Source organism: Geotrypetes seraphini, chromosome 9 (assembly GCF_902459505.1).
Source record: "Geotrypetes seraphini chromosome 9, aGeoSer1.1, whole genome shotgun sequence".
Lineage (NCBI taxonomy): Eukaryota > Metazoa > Chordata > Amphibia > Gymnophiona > Dermophiidae > Geotrypetes > Geotrypetes seraphini.
The window spans coordinates 185037069-185055494 of record NC_047092.1 but is presented as its reverse complement, the minus strand read 5'-3'; the positions used below and the strand labels follow the sequence as shown (position 1 = coordinate 185055494).

The 18426-nt window shown below is 43.1% G+C and overlaps 1 protein-coding gene across 3 annotated transcripts in view; it reads left to right on the top strand.

Annotated features, from left to right (window-relative positions):
- PDCD1 (programmed cell death 1) overlaps nt 1-18040 on the top strand; it is a 43188-nt gene extending 25148 nt beyond the window's left edge. For 2 of the 3 annotated variants that reach the window (XM_033959653.1, XM_033959651.1), the window contains exons 3-5: nt 3234-3389; nt 11268-11302; nt 16659-18040. In XM_033959653.1, the coding sequence (XP_033815544.1) occupies nt 3234-3389; nt 11268-11302; nt 16659-16838 (371 nt within the window). In that variant the 3' untranslated portion in view covers nt 16839-18040. The remainder of the gene's footprint in view (nt 1-3233; nt 3390-11267; nt 11303-16658) is intronic. The other variant, XM_033959652.1, reaches the window with a different exon arrangement.
- The last annotated feature ends 386 nt before the right edge of the window (nt 18041-18426 follow it).

Below are 18426 nucleotides of genomic sequence, written 5' to 3'. Positions count from 1 at the left end.
CAGTGAAGCGGGGCAGGAGCGATCTTCCTACGCTCTTTCTCGGCGCAGAGCTGCGATCAAAAATGGCTGCCACAAGTTCCTGCTGCAGTCTCACGAGACTGTCATGGGATCTCGGGCAGCCAATTCTGATCACGGCTCTACACGGGGAAAGAGCGTAGGAAGATCGCTCCTGCTTTGCTTTACCACTAGACCTCCAAGGCTTTAAAGGTAAGGTGTGGAGAAGTCCAGGAGGTTGGCTGGTTCAGAGTCAGCTGAGAGGGGGGGGGGCCCTAAAGTTATTCACAAATACCATGGTATTCACAAGAGGGTTGTGCCCCTAACCATCACAAATACAGAGGGAGACCTGTACTTCCCGTCCTCCCAATCCTTGCGGGTACAGGGACAGAGAAACTTAATCTGGAGTAGAGAATGACACGATGACAAAATTCATCACCGTCCCCGCGGATAACCGCGGGAAACCATCTTCATGTCATTCTTTAAGGAGAGAGGGAAGAATCAGAGTATGAATGGCCACAACCACTGACCCGCAAGCTTTGCTTTGAAGAATGCTGGTGTAGAAGGACAGAGGTTGAAACAGACACTACAGAATGACAGTCTCTGGTATCCAGAGCAGATATTGTGATGTCATAATGCCTCATTCCACCAGTGCCTAAGAGCTAATCACATCAGTGATGTCACAATGGCTTCATTATCCTTGGCTCACATAAGAATCAGAGTATGAATGGCCACAACCACTGACCCGCAAGCTTTGCTTTGAAGAATGCTGGTGTAGAAGGACCGAGGTTGAAATAGACACTAGAAAATGACATGGGATTATTTCCCGCGGTTATCCGCAGGGACGGATACGGTGATTAATTTTGTTCACCATGTCATTCTCTAATCTGGAGCACAACCCGGGCCTTTCATACATAGAAATGCAGACAAATGGCTTTACGTCAGCTTCAGCTAATTGGATCTCTCCAAATTTTTTTTTTTTTTTTTTTACATAAGTAGTGCCTCTGCCGGGTCAGACCAGAGGTCCATCCCGCCCAGCAGTCCGCCCCCGCGGCGGCCCAACAGGTCATGACCTGCCTTAATCACCAGAAGGGGCCCCCTTGCCCCCTAGGTTTCTCATCGAAGTCCTATCTTCCCATCAATGTCCTAACCCTCCGGCCTTGCACCTGCACGACCTGGTGAGCTGTCTATACTTATGCAACACCCCAGCACCTCCCTCAGTACCCCACGATCCCCTTTTCCCTCAGGAATCTGTCCAATCCCTGTTTGAATCCCTGTACTGTACTCTGCCGGATCACTTCCTCCGGGAGCGCATTCCATTTGTCCACGACCCTTTGGGTGAAGAAAAACTTCCTTGCATTTGATTTGAACCTATCTCCCTTCAGTTTCTCTGAGTGCCCCCTTGTACCTGTCGTCCCTTTTAGTCTGAAGAACCTGTCCCTGTCCACCCTCTCTATGCCCCTAAGTATTTTGAAGGTCTCTATCATATCCCCCCGGAGCCTCCTTTTTTCCAGTAAATTTACAGTAAAACCTTGTATTGCGAGTAACTTGGGGTTTCTTTTACTAAGCTGCGTTAGGGCTTTAACGCGTGGAATAGCACGCACTAGACCTTAATGCCAGCATTGACCTGGCGTTACTTTTTCCGCGTAGCGCGTGGTATAGCGCGTGGTAATTTCCTGTGTGCGCTAAAAACACTATCGCACCGTAGTAAAAGGCGCCCTTGGTGTGCGAGTGTTTTGCAAGACGAGCAAAACATTTTATTAAATTTTAACTTGATCAACGAGCGTTGTTATGCAGTTCGAGTACGTATGCACGCGTCGCATCATCACAGCGCAATACAAGCACGCACAACATACGTGCGGCACGTCGCTGAGCACAGAACAAGCATCACAGCGTCAAGCGTGGGTGCGCCCATGCGAAGGGATGAGGAGGTAGCAGTGCAGCCCGCATGCGTGCGTGCGTTGGAGGCGCAGGGAGTTTCCTCGCTTTAAAGCTCCAGCCCTGCCTCGGCCCCTGGGCGTTCCCAGCTTCTCTCTCTTTATTTTTTATTTTTTCTTTCCTTGCTAATTCCTGCCTGTGAATGAGTGTCCTGTGTATAACTCTGGCTATTTCAAGAAGAAGTCCGTATGTCACGTGTCGCGTCTCGTGCTTGGTCAGCGGGGTTGGCGCTTGGCTATAAGAAGTGGCCACATGGGAGTCGCAGCAGCGTGAGGCAAGTGTCTTAGGTTATACAGTATTCTGTAGTTTCCATAATTTCTTATGGGGAAATTTGCTTTGATATACCTTTATCTTTATTTAAAATATTTGATTAAACGCTTATCCAGCAGTACAAAGCATTGAACAAAATTTAAAAATGACAAAAAGACAGACGTATCTGCAATATTAAACATATATGTATTAAATTATTAGACAAGCCAGGACTAAACAGACAAACACTAATCTTTGAAACAATAGGAGAAGGGAATTAAAATCATGAAAATGATTAGAAAATTAGTGGCCTGAAAATAAAAAAACATTTGGATTTATTAAGGTAGGTAGCCAACTCATTAGCAATTATATGCATCCTTGAACAGAAAACACTTTAAACCTCTTTTAAATTTCTGCAAATTACATTCTGCTCTTAGATATAAAGGAAGAGAGTTCCAGGTCAAAGGGGCGGTTACTGAAAAATTAAGGGAGCGACGAGTGCCAATTATCTTCAGAGATGGGACGTTGAGGGTATTCTGGGATGCTGATCTTACAAGCATGCTTCCGGAATGAATTATGCTCACAAACCAAGGTTTTACTGTAATCTAGTGGCGATAATTAAGCCATTATTATAATCCCCAGGTAGTGTTTGCATTGAAGAGGAAGGCTTTGGATGTTCCTCCTCACGCTAAGGAAAATGAAACACAGTGGACTGTATATAGTCCAAGGCAATCTGCTTGCACTTGACACGACCATTAATCACAGGCTATAAACTAGAAACAATTGATTGTGTCTGACACAGACCAGTATAAGGAACACGCTTTACTGCCTGGTTTCGGCTCTGTTTATACATCACGTCTTTCCCTGTTAACACGTGTTGTTTCCCCTCCTCACCATTCATTAGCCAGTTTGCAGGTGTGGGAACAATTCACGCTAGAACCGGATGAGCTTCAGCATGTGCTTAGACAAAATTAGCTTTCTGTTCTATATAAATTACGAATGCTATCACATGGCAAAACAGGCTCTGATATCTCAATTTGCTCATACCTTAGAAAACGCAGAAGTGCTGTCCACCGTCACTCCAGAAGTGGTCCCACCGCACACCAGCGATATCACAGTACCAGTTAGCGTGACATCAGTGAGCATCGCAGTCCTTCTGCTCCTGCTATTGGGATACATTCTATTTCTCCTCTTGCGCAAGACTGAAGGTATGTATTTGAATTTATTTATTTCTACCGAGGCCTTCCCAAGGCGGGTCACAATAGGGTACATACACAAACAGAATCACATACAGTACAACAAATCGAACATGAATAAAACATAATAGTGATAATGTAAAGCCTCCTAAAATTACAAAGAGGTTACCAGCGCCTCGCATCAAAAAGCTATAAATCACATCCCGTATTTCATCTTATAAAAGAGGTATTTCTTTCAACATTTTCTTGAAACTACTCAAACAGGTTTGCTGTCGTAAATATCCTGGAAGCTTATTCCACTCCCGAGGACCCACACACGAAAATCTGCTACCTCTAGACACAATTAGCCGCAGCTGTTTCACTGTCGGAATATGTAGGTCATCGTAAGTCACTGAGCTCATCATGCGCAGAATGATATCCATCCAATGTTTCAGTGTCTTATTGTGTATACAAAGATGCACTATGACCAGTAATTTCTAAAGGATTCGATGTTCTAATTTTAACAATACAAAGCTCACATGCTCACTCTTTCTTAATCGAATCAGAGGCGTATGTATCTGGAAGTGCAAAAAAATTCATTCTGAAAGGGAGAAGAGAAGGAGTTTGAGATTAGTTATTGAAAGAGACTTAAGCCCACACTATCCACAACTCTAGGGGTTCCTACTTGGGGTTTTTTTTGGTCTGTTTTATTTCAAATATAAATACAAAATCACTTCCTCATACACATTATTGCTGCAATCCTGCAGAATTCTTTATGCCATGCCTCAGAGACCACGTATTTCAGCAACTCGTGCTAAATACTTGTGGTGGTCAAAATCTCAATCATTGGCAAAAATGGCAATTGTAAGTACAATTTTAACTTTTATTTACTTTTTTTAAAATACTTTAAATTCAAGCACTTATCTTGGATTAGTCTGTGCACTGCTTTAGTCCCAACGGGGGCCACCGTTTCACCTGGAATGGCTTCTTCAGGGGAAAACGTGGACAGTGCGGGAATGAAATTGCTCTCAGCGTACAATTCTCAAAAAATGCTTGAATTTAAAGTATAGGCACTATTTTTACAATTCTCATGATATTTGTGGCTATAAAAAGATGATATTACATTTATGCTAAAAAGTAATTTCAATTCACTATAAAGAGAAAATTCCTTCTTTATTTTAAAAAAAGAATTCTGCAGGATTGCAGCAATAATGTGTATGAGGAAGTGATTTTGTATTTATATTTGACATCACACACTTCTTTAGTTATTGAATTTTGTCTGTTTTATTTCCCCACTTTTTTTCCTGTGTATCCTCCCGTGAAAAGCCCCTTTGAGAAACTCTTGCATGAGCAGGAAAATACATCCACAGAATGAAAATGATATTGATTTGTTCTTTAAAATCACTCTCCCGGTATTTCCTGTTTCCTTGCTCTTGTTCTCTTGGAACTCTTCCTGGTGGTCTCTGAGCTACTGTCATGGAGAAAGCCCCCGCTCCAAGAGTTTAATGGGGCAGGGGGCTGAGGCAAACTCTTTTAGCACCTTATTAGATCGGTCCTGGGCCCGACTAGTTTCCTCTCCACGTCATGTTCTGAGGAAATCACTCTTCGAATCCACCTTCTAGTTTCAAGGCCCCAAAATTTGGAACTGCCTCCCAACCAGCTTACATCAGACATATCAACATAAGACTAGCTTTTCTGAGTCAGACCAATGGTCCATCTAGCCCAGTAGCCCATTCGCACGGTGGTCAATCCACATCACTAGTCCCTGGCCAAAACCCAACAAGCAGAAACATTCCATTCAGAATAGCAAGATTCCAGAACCACAGAGAGTTCCACAGAAAGATTCCGGAACCCCAAGTAGAAGCAACATTCCATGTGGAATCACCAAAGAGTAGCAACATTCCATGCTACCATCCAGGGCATGCAGTGGCTTCCCCCATGTCTCTCTCACCTCCTCCTAGCTTCAATTTAGGAAGGTGCTAAAAATGCATTTGTTTTCATTATAGTCATAATGTCTATGTTGCTAACCTTATTAAACTTATGTAAGCCGCAATGATTTCCAGTTGACATTTGCGGGGTGTAAGAAACCATATGGTATAATTAACACATTCTTACTTCTGAAAGGAAAAGACCACTTGGAGTGTTAAAGTGGTAATAATTTGTTCCACATTTCTAACATAAAATTCATGGGGGTAGGTGGGATGTGTCGTATAAACCCATAATGTGTTAACAAATGCATCTTTTGCTTGGAGATTAGTTCAGCTGCTAATTAATCTCAGTCTAGTTTGCTGTGGGTGTGCGTTCATGCTCTTGGAAAAAAATAGGATATGCTTTTAGCACCATTCAGAGTTTCTTTTTGAGACTGTGCTAGGTCTGGAGTGGCAGAGGCTTTGGGCCGTCAGACGCAAAGTTCACTAGCCAACCCGGCTCTTGGCGTGCCTTAGTTTCCAAGTCCCAACTGCATTAATCAGTTTCATCTTGAATTCTTTGAACCTCGTCTCTGCTCTGATATTGCAGATAGGATTCAAGTCCTTTGTCACTCACCACAGCCCGAGTCCTGACACAATCCACAGATAAGAGGTTCAAGTTTTATTTCAATTTGATAAAACGCTAACCATAAATACCGTGGGCTCCTTTTACTAAGCTGCGGTAATGTTTTTAGCGCACGCAGGATTTTAGCGTGCGCAGCTAGAACTAACGCCAGCTCAATGCTGGCGTTAAGGTCTAGTGCGCACGGCAATTCAGGGCACGCTAAGCGCACGCTAAAACCGCAGCTTAGTTAAAGGAGCCCTACGCGTTTGACAATAAAAATTAAAATTGGGAACAATCAAAGGACTTAAGACATAACTTTACTTACATGGAAACAACAGGAAAGTGGGGAGAAAAACAATTTTAAAAGGAGAGAGTTCAATTAAGGTTAAAACCAACAGGGAACTAGGAGAAATCATATTGATGTTGAATAGGAGGAAAAACAGAAAGTGGCAAGAAAGGAGCCAGAGATCGATTCGCAACCATAAGCGTCTTTAAATAAGAAGGTTTTAAGGTTGCTCTTAAATTTATCTAGATTTTGCTCCGCCCTTAAATATGATGGTAACAAATTCCATATTGTAATAATAATAATATAACTTTATATTTATATATCGCCATACCACAAACAGTTCTAAGCAGTTTACAAGGGAAGAGACTGTCTACAGACAGCGACATTACAGAGAACTTTTGAAATTACATTGGCATGTTAAGTTTAGTCAGGTTTATCTGGGAGTGTTTTGGAAGGACATCAGGTTGAAGTGGAGTCAGAGAAATTGGTCAAAGAGATAAGTTTTGATTGACTTCCTAAACATTTGGTACGAAAGTGCGTTTGAGATGAAGTTGGTTAAACATTTGTTCCATTTGCCTGCTTGGAATGATAGTGTTCTATCGAGGTCTCTCTTGTAGGTGCAGCCCTTTAGGGATGGAAAAGTCAACAAGTAGGTCCTGCGTGTATTAGTTGGGCCTGAGAATTGGTGAGACAGATGTCATGGTTTGGAAGCAAAGGCAAGCAAACTTAAAGATGACCCTTGCTTCCACAGGCAGCCAGTGTAGTTTTTTGTAATATGGGCTTACATGGTCTGATTTCTTGAGGCCATAAATGAGAACGGACTGCAGCATTTTGGATGATTCTCAGTCCTTTGATAGTTTTCTTGAGAGATCCCAAGTATATAATATTGCAGTAGTCTAAGGCACAATTCTTCAACCGCCGGTCCGCGGACCGGTGTCGGTCCGCAGAAAATTTCTGCCGGTCCGCGCAGGGCCGGCGAGATCAAGTCGGCAGTTAAATTTCCTGCCGACTGCGGTTCCTCCCGACTGCGGTTCCTGCTGATTAATGTTCCTCCCAGCCTCAGGCGATCAAGATAGGCTGCCAACGTCGGGGCCTTCCCTCTGTTAGTCTCGCCTGTTCGGAAACAGGAAGTTGAAACAAAATAGGCGGGACTCAGAGAGTGAAGGTCCCGACATCGGCAGCGTGTCTTGATCCTGCCGAGTTGCTGAAGAGGGCCGCGGGGAAGTTGCGATTATACTGGAGAGAGCTGCAGATTCAGGTGCAGGTGGAGGGAGATGGTCAGCGTGTGCAAACAAGATCCTGGGGAGCCTTCACAGTGGCTGTCTCACCTCCCACCAGCTCTCCAATTTGCCAGGACAGTGATTTACCGGCAACTTCCTGCAGGCAAGTACCGAGAGCTGCTGGAAGGGGAGGAAGCCACTGTAGGAGGCCGGGAAGGTCTGGAAAAGGGAGAGCTGTTACTGGACTTGAAGGGAATTAGAAGGAGAGATGCTGCTGGGAGGGGAGGAGGGAAAGGGATGGGAAGAGAGTTAATGTTGGTTAGAGGGAGGAGGGAAGGGAGAAGAAGGAGAGATGCTGCTGGGAGGGGAGGAGGGAAAGGGATGGGAAGAGAGTTACTGTTGGATAGAGGGAGGAGGGAAGGGAGAAGAAGGAGAGATGCTGCTGGGAGGGGAAGAGGGAAAGGGATGGGAAGAGAGTTAATGTTGGATAGAGGGAGGAGGGAAGGGAGAAGGAGAGATGCTGCTGGGAGGGAGGAGGGAAAGGGATGGGAAGAGAGTTAATGTTGGATAGAGGGAGGAGGGAAGGGAGAAGGAAAAGAAGGAAGGAGGGTAGGGAGAAAGAAAAAAGGAAGGAAACAGCTGGCAGGGAGATTACAGGAGGGGAAGGGGGTCAGGGTAGAATGGAGAGATCAGATGAGAGAAAGGGGAGAGAGAGGAATGAGAAAGTAGAGAGACATTGATGCTGGAAAGGGGGTCAGCAGAGAAATAAGAGAGGGATAAAGATGCTAGATCTGGTGTAAGAGAGATAAAAATGAAGAAGGCAGTGAAGCTGGAATGAATGATGTAAAAAGGAGAGAGGATGATGGACAAGGAAGAGGGGCATAGAAAGAAGTCAGATACATATGGAAGGGGGAGAGGGCAGACATTGGATGGAACGGGCAGATGCTGGAAGGAAAAGAGTGAAAAGAAATGAAAGCAGAAACCAGAGACAACAAAAGGTAGAAAAAAATAATTTTATTTCTATTTTGTCATTAGAATATATCCTGCTAGAGACATAACTGGGGACTGCAGTATTCTGTTAGCATGATATTTCTATGTAGCATTCTATAATAACTTGGCTTGTTCAGTTTTCTTGGTAGTAGAGGGGATATATGTGAAGGGGAGGGGAGACAGGGGTTTTGTTGGTCTATGCTCTGTATATTTGTATTTATAAAATCACAATTGTTCAGAATATTGTTTCTTTTTATACTTTAATAAAATACGTTCAATATAAAATCATAATTGCGGCTTGTGCAGATGGGATCAGATGGTTTGCGGGGACCGAGCTCGCGGAGATGGGACGTAAACGGGGTTTTTAAATTTTAGTCCTAGTAGTTTGCCGGTCCACAAAATAATTCTTTTATTTCTGCCGGTCCACGGGTGTAAAAAGGTTGAAGAACACTGGTCTAAGGTACTTAAGATCAGGGATGGAACCAGCAGTCGAAAGGAAAAAAAATCAAAGTATTGTTTAATGGTATGAAGTTTTCATAGAGTAGGAGCTAAAGTTGCAAATGAAGAGGCCCTAATGGTACTAATGATTTTTAGGGATGGGACATGAAGAAGGTGCTGTGATGCGGATCTTAAAGTTCTCAAATGTTCGTGAGGAATAAGATACTTAGGAATAAAAGCAGGTTCTTTGGTGTTCATAGTTTTAAAGGAGATTAAGGCAATTTTATAGGTTATTTGGTGGTGAATTAGCAACCAATGTGCAGTTTTTAACAGAGCAGTAACGTGATCAAATTTTTTCTTTTTCGTTATAATTTTTATTGCAGTGTTTTGTATTAATTGTAAGCGTCGGATGTCTTTTTGGCAGATTCCTTTAAGTAAGGAATTGCAGTAATCGAGTTTGGAAATTATGAGGGAATGAATTAAAATATGAAAGACGGAGGATCAAGGATGTTAGCTAAGGATTTAATCATTCTGAGTTTCCAGAAAGAATTCGTGACAGACTTTGAGATTAGAAAACTGTTGAAAACTCATTTTTATGCACAAGCATTTTTCTGCTAGCTGGACCTAATTTTAGATTGAATATTTATTAGAATGAGGATAATATAATGTTTACATTTAGGCTTCTGTCTCCTTTGGCTCTTGTCTGTGATGTGAATTTTACGATTTTTCGTCTACTCAAAGATTGTGTAGGTTAATTGTGAGCCGCTTTGGCTAAAAGCAGAATACAAATGTTTTTATTTAAAACCAACCTAAAAACATTTCTTTTTAAAGCTTCTTTCAACCTTTAAAGAGGAATTTTCTTCCTCGACAATTTAAAATAATCAAATCGTGAAAAAAGTTTTACTTTATTTAAACCCCAATCCCAGTGTTCCATCCTTCCCCTTCCACTTTTCTTCTTTTCCCTGTGGGGAAAAATAATTTTGTAACTTTTACCTCCTTATGTTTTTTCCAACCATTCCAGTATTGTCTACAATGTTAGTTTGTTATTACGACCATGTTTTTGTTTTTTTTTTTTAATTTTTAAGTTAATAATGTTTTTAAGTTGAAAAATATTTTTAACTGTTCTTATCCCAATATTTATTGTTATGTTATTCGCTTAGAATTATTAAGCGAACCATTAAATAAAAATAAACTTGAAACTTGAAACTTTTAACTAAATAAATAATGACAACATTCAATCACTGAGTGGAGATAAGGTGTTTCCCTTTGCTGTGCAGCTAAGCGGGCCACGCTTCCCTCTTTTAAGTGATGGACATCTGCACTTAAAGCCCAACTAACACTTTAGAGCTGGAGAAAAGAGGTGAAACGGATGAGCAGGGATGTCTAGTTCTCTTCCATTCACACAACATTGCAAGGGGCTTCGTGCACTGGCTAATGGAAGACTAGTACTGTATTAGGATAAGTCAGACCCCATTTACTCCCCCCCTCCAATCAAAGGCACACAGCGCAAGAAGATGTACGACAGCCTACGAGCAACGCAAGCAGCGAAACTAGATCACCACCTCGCCAACGTACTGACAGCTACGACCGACTACAAAACATTCCGAAGGGAAATTAAAACCCTGCTATTCAGAAAATTTATCAAGAGAAACTAGGACTTCACCTTAGCTATTCCCAGTCTTGTAAATTTCCCAGCTAAGACTCAATCATGTAATTAGCACCCTAGCCTGTAACGTTCCTAGAAATGTCCAGTTATCTTCTTTTGCAATCCGCCTAGAACTGCAAGGGATTGGTGGAACAGAAGTCACTAATGTAATGTATTAGTTTTACTTATCTTTTTTGTAGGCACATTGCGCGGTTTCTATCTGTCTTGATCTCCTGTGGCAACACTGAAATAACGTCTCTGGTAACTGCCAGAGTCCAAGCATAGAAACATAGAAACATGACGGCAGATAAAGGTCAAATGGCCCATCCAGTCTGCCCATCCACAGTAACCATTATCTCTTTCTCTCTCCAAGAGATCCCACGTGCCTATCCCAGGCCCTGTTGAATTCAGACACAGTCTCTGTCTCCACCACCTCTTCCGGGAGACTTTTCCACGCATTTACCACCCTTTCTGTAAAAAAGTATTTCCTCAGATGACTCCGGAGCCTCTCACCTCGTAACTTCATCCTAAGCCCTCATTCCAGAGCTTCCTTTCAAACGAAAGAGACTCAACTCAAGCACATTTACATCATGTAGGTATTTAAAAGTCTCTATCATATCTCCCCTCTCCCGCCATTCCTCCAAAGTATAAGATTGAGATCTTTAAGTCTGTCCCCATACGCCTTATCACAAAGACCACACACCATTTTAGTAGCCTTCCTCTGGACCGACTCCATCCTTTTTATATCTTTTTGAAGATGCGGCCTGATCTTTCTAACTAAGTCTGTCTTCCCTTCACAGATAACAAGAAACTGCAAAGTGAGAACAAACATTTGGTAAGATTTTTTTTTTTTTTTTTGTCATTAATTCTTCCTGATGAATTGTAGGAAATGAAGATTTTTGTTACTGAACATCACATGTAATGAATTGTTGTCATATTAAGCTTTAATACGTTTTTAGATAACACATTGCATATCACCCAATCAAGAGTGTAGACGCTTGAAGAGCTGGGACATATAATTCTTTATCCCAGGGGGTCTCTTTCTTCTGGAATAAAGAAATTTATGTCCCAGCTCTTCAAGCGTCCACACTGTTGATCGGGTGAAATTTGGTTTGTTGTTGTACTTAGAATTCCCTTTCTTTGAACATAAGAACATAAGAATTGCTGCTGCTGGGTCAGACCAGTGGTCCGCGGCAGCCCTCTGGTCAAAGACCAGTGCCCTGACTGAGACTATCCCTATCAGGGTACGTCCTTGTTCAGCATGAATATGTCTAACTCTGTCTTGAATCCTTGGAGGGTGTTTTCTTCTATGACAGACTCCGGAAGAGCATTCCAGTTTTCTATCACTCTCTGGGTGAAGAAGAACTTCCTTTTGTTCGTACGGAATCTATCCCCTTTCAACTTTAGAGAGTGTCCTCTCGTTCTCCCTACCTTGGAGAGGGTGAACAACCTGTCCTTATCAACTAAGTCTATCCCCTTCAGTACCTTGAATGTTTCGATCATGTTTGTGTGTTTTATCAGAGAACACATTGACAATAACAGCCACAATGTACGTTATCCCAAAGGATACAGGATTAAAGACCCACCCCAGAATGTAGATGTCACAGTTAGTACCAGCTGCTTCCCGGATACTGGCATTGAACATCTAGGTAAAGAGATACCTGGCACCATCATCGAGATATCGGCGCCTGGATAACGATCTGTTTAACTTGGAGAAGGCTTTTTGCTGCCGGCACTGAATAGTGTTGATACCTGAATAGAATCTGCTCTGCCGATACATCTGACCAATCTTCTGACTGATTTTTGGTCTGAAAAAAATGGGAGCATGTTACTCTTTATTACCCAAAATTACACTGGCAACCGATTGAGGCTAGAGTTTTATTCAAATTCGCATGTATTTGCTTCAAATCAATCTTTGGTATGTTTCCCATTTCTCCTTAAATCACTCCACACGTAGAGTCCAGTTAGTCACATATCCTACTGTCAAATCGTGTCGTTTGGAGAGATTTCTCGAGAACTCTCTCTTTCCAGGCAGCCAAAATGAACGTCTGGTTTGGCAAAACCATGCCAGTAGTCTCATCCTATTATTTTTTTTAAGAAAACTATTAAAGACAAATTTGTAACCCAAGCTTCCTAATTGCTTTTTAAATATAACGTGTATCGTGTACATTCTAGAAATTGATGTATCTTTTTGAACTGTATATTCACTGGATGTTCAGCCTTATCTGCTGTGAACCGCCTAGAACCATTCGTGCTCTGGTGGTATATAAGAATAAATTATTATTATTATTATTAAATTATTATTACAACACTGCCCCTGGCCTGGTAGAAGTGCTCTTACTTGGATAAATCCTCCTAAATATCAGGCCCAGTGGCATAGTGAGGGCAAGAAGCAACTGGCACAGTGACATCCCTCCCCTGACCTCTTCTCTGCCCTCCTGTTCCTTCCCTGCCCCCCTCCTCGCACCTCATATGCTTTCTCGGCATGAGCAGCATCACGCTGCCCGTGTCGGCTCTTGCTCTGATGTCACTTCCTAGATACAGGACCTGGAAATGACGTTAGGGGAGGGGGGAGAGAAGGCGCACATGCAGTGGGGGAAGAGTGAGAAGGAGCGGGTGCGGAGAGGAAGAAGGTTGCAGGCGCCCCCCCCGAAACAGCACCCCTGCCCCTCCCCATTACTGCACCACCAATTGGGCCCACATTTCTTTTCTATTAGTCAAAATGTAATTCAGACCTCGGGGATATCGGGGTTTAAATCCTGCTTTTCCCACATTTTGTGTCAAGTCACTTTGCCCTCCATAGTACCAGGTAGCCGACAAAAAAGCAGCCGAAAACAACAAGTAAGTCAGAAGTGTGGGATGTTGAAAATAAGATATTCCCACTGCCACTCAGACTGTTCTCACCACCCTATCCCTACCCTCAGGCACAGTGCTTAACAGGGAATAAACTTCCAATGACCCCCAAATATCCAGCCTCTGGAACTTTCTATAGCTTAAAGCAATGAAGGCCGATCAGCTACCACTTCACTATATTGATCCAAATGCTTGTTCTGACTCAACTCGACGATCGCAACTCCCTCTATTCCTGGCATAACCTCTTCCAATATGCACAAACTTCAAAGGATTCAAAACACTTTGTCCAGGTTTTGAAAAGCCTTCAAGCTCGGGACCACGTCTGCACAAGCGCGGATGTAATGCGGTGATGTCACATGCAAATGCCCTCCTGACGTAGTTCTGAGCACGATAAGAGGTTGGGAGCAGGGCTGGGGCGGAATGATGCGTGACTTGGGTGGGCCTGGGTGGGCCTGGGGGCGGGGCTATGGGTTCAAATTTTACAATCGTAAAATCTGGTAACCCTATACAAGGGGCATCCGTAGTGAAGATAAATAATGTCATTGAGGTAGAATTTCAAGGTGTCTGGCCCTGGCTGGATCTTGCCTTTTAGTTTCTGCTTAGGTCCCCAGTAGGGTTGCCAGATTTTCCAATCGGAAAATCCAGACCCCCCAGCCATGTCCCCTCAAGCTCGTCCTAGCTCCATCCCCACTGCCTGCTCTTGTCAGGCAGGAAGTCCGCAGATGCGCGGATGCTACATGATGATGTCATACGCATGTGACATCATCACATGATGGCCGTGCATGTGTGGACTTCCTCCCTGCCTGACACATGTCTGTGGAAATCCGGACGTCTGGTAACCCAAGTCCCCAGCATGTCCAGTCCTGGCCCAGAATGCTGCAGTTTTTAAAATGCAAGATTATAGTAACATAGTAAATGACGGCAGATAAAGACCTGAACGGTCCATCCAGTCTGCCCAACCACACATGCTCCATAAATTAAATTAATTGAAATGGTCCTTTTTCTTAGATATTTCTGGGCCAGAAACTCAGAGCCCTGCCCAGTAGTAGGGTCTCCGTCAAAGCTCACTCCAGCCCATCTAAACCATTCCAGCCATTGAAGCCCTCCCGAGCCCATCCTCAACTGAATATCCATATACGGGACACAGACCGTGCAAGTCTGCCCAGTACTGGCCTTAGTTCATCAATATATATACCATTATTTTCTGATTAAAGATCCTCTGCGTTCACCCAAGCTTCATATGTGCTTCATAGCATCCCCCCACCCCTGGGAACACTTTCACTTAATGCAAATAAAAGAATAGCTGTGTGTCACTCAGACAGGGAAATATTTGAAGCGATTTTTGCAGGTATAGAATGTTTTACTTTCAATGTCGCTAAATGTATAAATTGTGTGGACCAACTGGCTCACTTTTAATAAAAATAATAATAATGAGTTTATATACCGCAAGGCTGTAAAGTTCTATGCGGTTTACAACAGTTTAAAAAAAAAAAAACACCAATAAAAGAAGTTGGATAGTTTCAAGTTTATTAAAAGTTTGATATAAACTCAGTGTCAAATATTTTCAATGCGTATAACAATAAAAAAAAATTTTTTTTTTTTGGGGGGGACAAAGTAAAACAATTTATACAAGTAAACATACAATCTATGTACACAATTAATTACCGACATCAGAACTGGGTGAGAGCACTTTTCATTGTCAAGTCTTTGCACATCCTTTCCAGCAAAATTGTACATGGGCAGAAAAAAGCTGAACTTGACTTCGCATACAATATAAAAAAGTTTGAGCACGCTTTCAGTTTGAAAAGTCAGGCGTGGCGTCTGTGGCCTCACAGTGGGCAGTTTGCAAATTGCTTCCTGAGTGTGTGAGAGAGAGACAGAACATCAAGGGAAGGGGTAAAACGCGGACCTCATGGATCTAAAACCGCACGTCCTTAAAAATCTGAGGTCCGTGCCACTTGTAGTCTCTGTCTCTGACAGACCTCTATGACAATTTAGCTCTGACGGATCCTAATGCTTTTCCCTCCCTATACTGAGACTAAAAGTGGCAAAACATTTGCCCTGAGGTCTGTGCCACTGTTAGTCTCAGGATAGGGAGGGAAAAGCATTAGGATCCGTCAGAGCTAAATTGTCATAGAGGTCTGTCAGAGCCAGAGACTACAAGTGGCACGGACCTCAGATTTTTAAGGATGTGCAGTTCAGATCCATGAGGTCCGCGAGGTCAGATGCACTGCAGACCTTTGCACACATATTTTAACCCCCACCCCCCAGCTATTTGTTATCCAGTGTCATATCACGGGGGCTCTCAGAATCAGCGCAGAGGGAGAGATTGGAGGAAGGGATGATCGGGCTAATTAGCAAAAGCCACAGTGCGCCTTCTCCCTCCTTAGGGGCCAGAGCTGAGCATGCAGGGAAAGTGGTGGAATAAGCTAAAAGGCGGACTTGTCAATAAACGCCGGAAGATTTTTAAGGACGTGCGGTTTTAGATCCTAGAGGTCTGAAAGGTCCGTGAGGTCCGTGTTTTACCCCTTCCCGAGCATCAGCTAGATTTTGTAGACAGTGGTTATCTGTATCTAAAAGCTTAGTAGCAAGCAGAAATATCTGCAAGATCTGTTGTCAGACAGAGTTTGGAACTGTGAATGTTACTGGCAATAACCTTATGCAACATAGTATCAAATAATAAGAGATGCCAGATAAAGACCAACCTTTGTCCCTCTCTTCGGAAGGCTGCTGTTGTCTTTCTGACCTGGATTCAGCATTATCTACCTCTGAAAACAAATTGCTTTCTGTATCTGCTAGACTGCTAATTGGATAATTTCCTAAACGAGAAGCCCATAGGTCATTATTGAGATGGGCAAATCCACTGCTTATTCCTAGGATAAGCAGCTTAAAATCTGTTTTACTCCTTGGGACGCCTAGTACTTATGACCTAGGTTGGCCAGTGTTGGAAATAGAATACTGGGCCTGATGGACCTTCGGTCTGTCCCAATATGGCAACTCTTATGTTCTTATGTGAGCCAAGCAAAGGCCAATCAAGCCATTGTGACATCACTGATGAGTTTGGCTCTTAGGCATTGGTGGAATGAGGCATTATGACATCACAATCTCAGCTTTAGAATGTTGCTGCTTTTTGGGTTTCTGACAAGTTCTTGGGACCTGGGTTGGCCACTGTTGGAAACCGGATGCTGGACTTGATGGACCTTCGGTCTGTCCCAGTATGGCAACTCTTATGCTCTTATCTACTGTCCTATGACTGAGAACAGACTGCAATAATAATAATAATAAGTGACTGAATTTGAGAGAGAATAAAGCATGCTTTTTTTCCCCCCCTGTTTCAGGACAAGGAACCTTGGGCCCTTCCCGTGTACACCGTGGACTATGGCGTGCTGGAATTTCAGACAGATGGTAGCACTAAAATACCCCCTGAAGTCCCTCCATCTGATAGCGTGGAGTATGCCACCATTATCTTCCCAGAAGCTGAGCCTGCCAACAAGAAGAGAAGACAGGAATCTTTGTAAAGGACCATCCCAGTGGCCTTTCTACTTGCACTGGATTGCACAGAACTGCCCTGTCTTACTCTTACTCATGGTCTGCCCCACCTGGGTGTCTAAGAAGCAAAAGGGGAACAGAAATATTTGTCTATATTGTAGTGACTGTCGGTGAAATATTCTAGTCTGCTTCACAAATAGTTCAAAAATACGGTGGCTCTTTTCGAATGTGGAAGCCCCTGCCCGGGATGGGTTTACAGGGGGGGGGGGCAGTGAATGCACTGAACTGGGGTTCCAAAATAGTTTGCTTTCTCTCAAAGCTCATTCCTATAACAAACCTTTTGTGCTGAGGTCCCCCCACTTCCTAAATCGCCCTGACTGCAGGGGCTGGTGCTTTTTCATTCTTAGAGAGATGAGAAGGAAGGGAAGGTGCTAGAGATCGTTGTTTTTTGCTGGCCCGGCCGAAACACCTAGGGATAAGACTGGTAATAAATAAATGTTGATGTGGGCACGAGACCCATTATTTGCATTGATTAGAGGATCCCCGAAATGGGCCCTTCCTGCTAATTCCAGAATAGGCCACCATTTATTAATGGGTTTTTTTTGGTGCTAATGAAACCTGTCGGGCAACCATGTCACAAGAGGCCCTTAGAGAAGTGAGCACTGAGGATGCTACGTCTCACGGGTGGAGACACAAAGTAATTTATGGATGGGGTTCTGTGCATTGTGTTTGAAACTAGCCCCTACGATTCCAGCAAATGGCCTGTCTCTCACTGGACTTGTACTGATTTCACCTTTAGAAAATTTCTTGATGTGGTATGGGCAGGAGGCAGATGTTTGAGACAGGGAATGCCACAAGGCTCCTCACTGTCACCTCTGCTATGTAATATTTTCTTGGAATTCTGTGGGATATTGTTTGATCATTCGGTAGTAGCATTTTTGCATTTACCAGTGGTCTTTGTTAATGTTTAACTGAGGGCCGTTTTGGGTCCAAAAGAGGTGAAGGAGAGACAACAAATATATTGAGCCATGACACCAATAACGCTTTTAAGCATTCATTCCTCCTGGTCTTGATCACACATGCAAAACACAAATAAACACTTTGGAAACATGGGACCACAAACAAAGTCCTGATATACATAAATGAAACCCTAAGATGCCAGACTCTGCATGCAGTACAACGCCAGAAGAATAGAAACAAATGCATTCCTTCCTGGACAGTGCAAAATATAGACAGCAGATGTAAATTCTTAAAACTGGCATATTTCAATCACTAAATTGAAAATAAAATCATTTTTCCTACCTTTCTTGTCTGGTGATTTTATTTTTCTAATCATCTTTTCCTAGTCTCTGTTTCCAGGGCCTTCTTAGCTATTTGCTGGTTTTTTTCTCCTTCACTTTCTGCCCTTCATCCATCTTTGGCATTAACTTTTAATATTCAAATTTTCTGCTTCCTTCTCAAATCTATTTGCTTTTCCATGTCTTCCCTTCCTATCTATCCATGTGCACCATCTCCTCCCTTTCTCTGCCCTCCCCTCCATATGTACCATCTCCTCCCTTTTTCTTCTCCCCTATTCTCATCTTTTCTTGAACAGCCATTTCTTCCATCCCTCTTCCC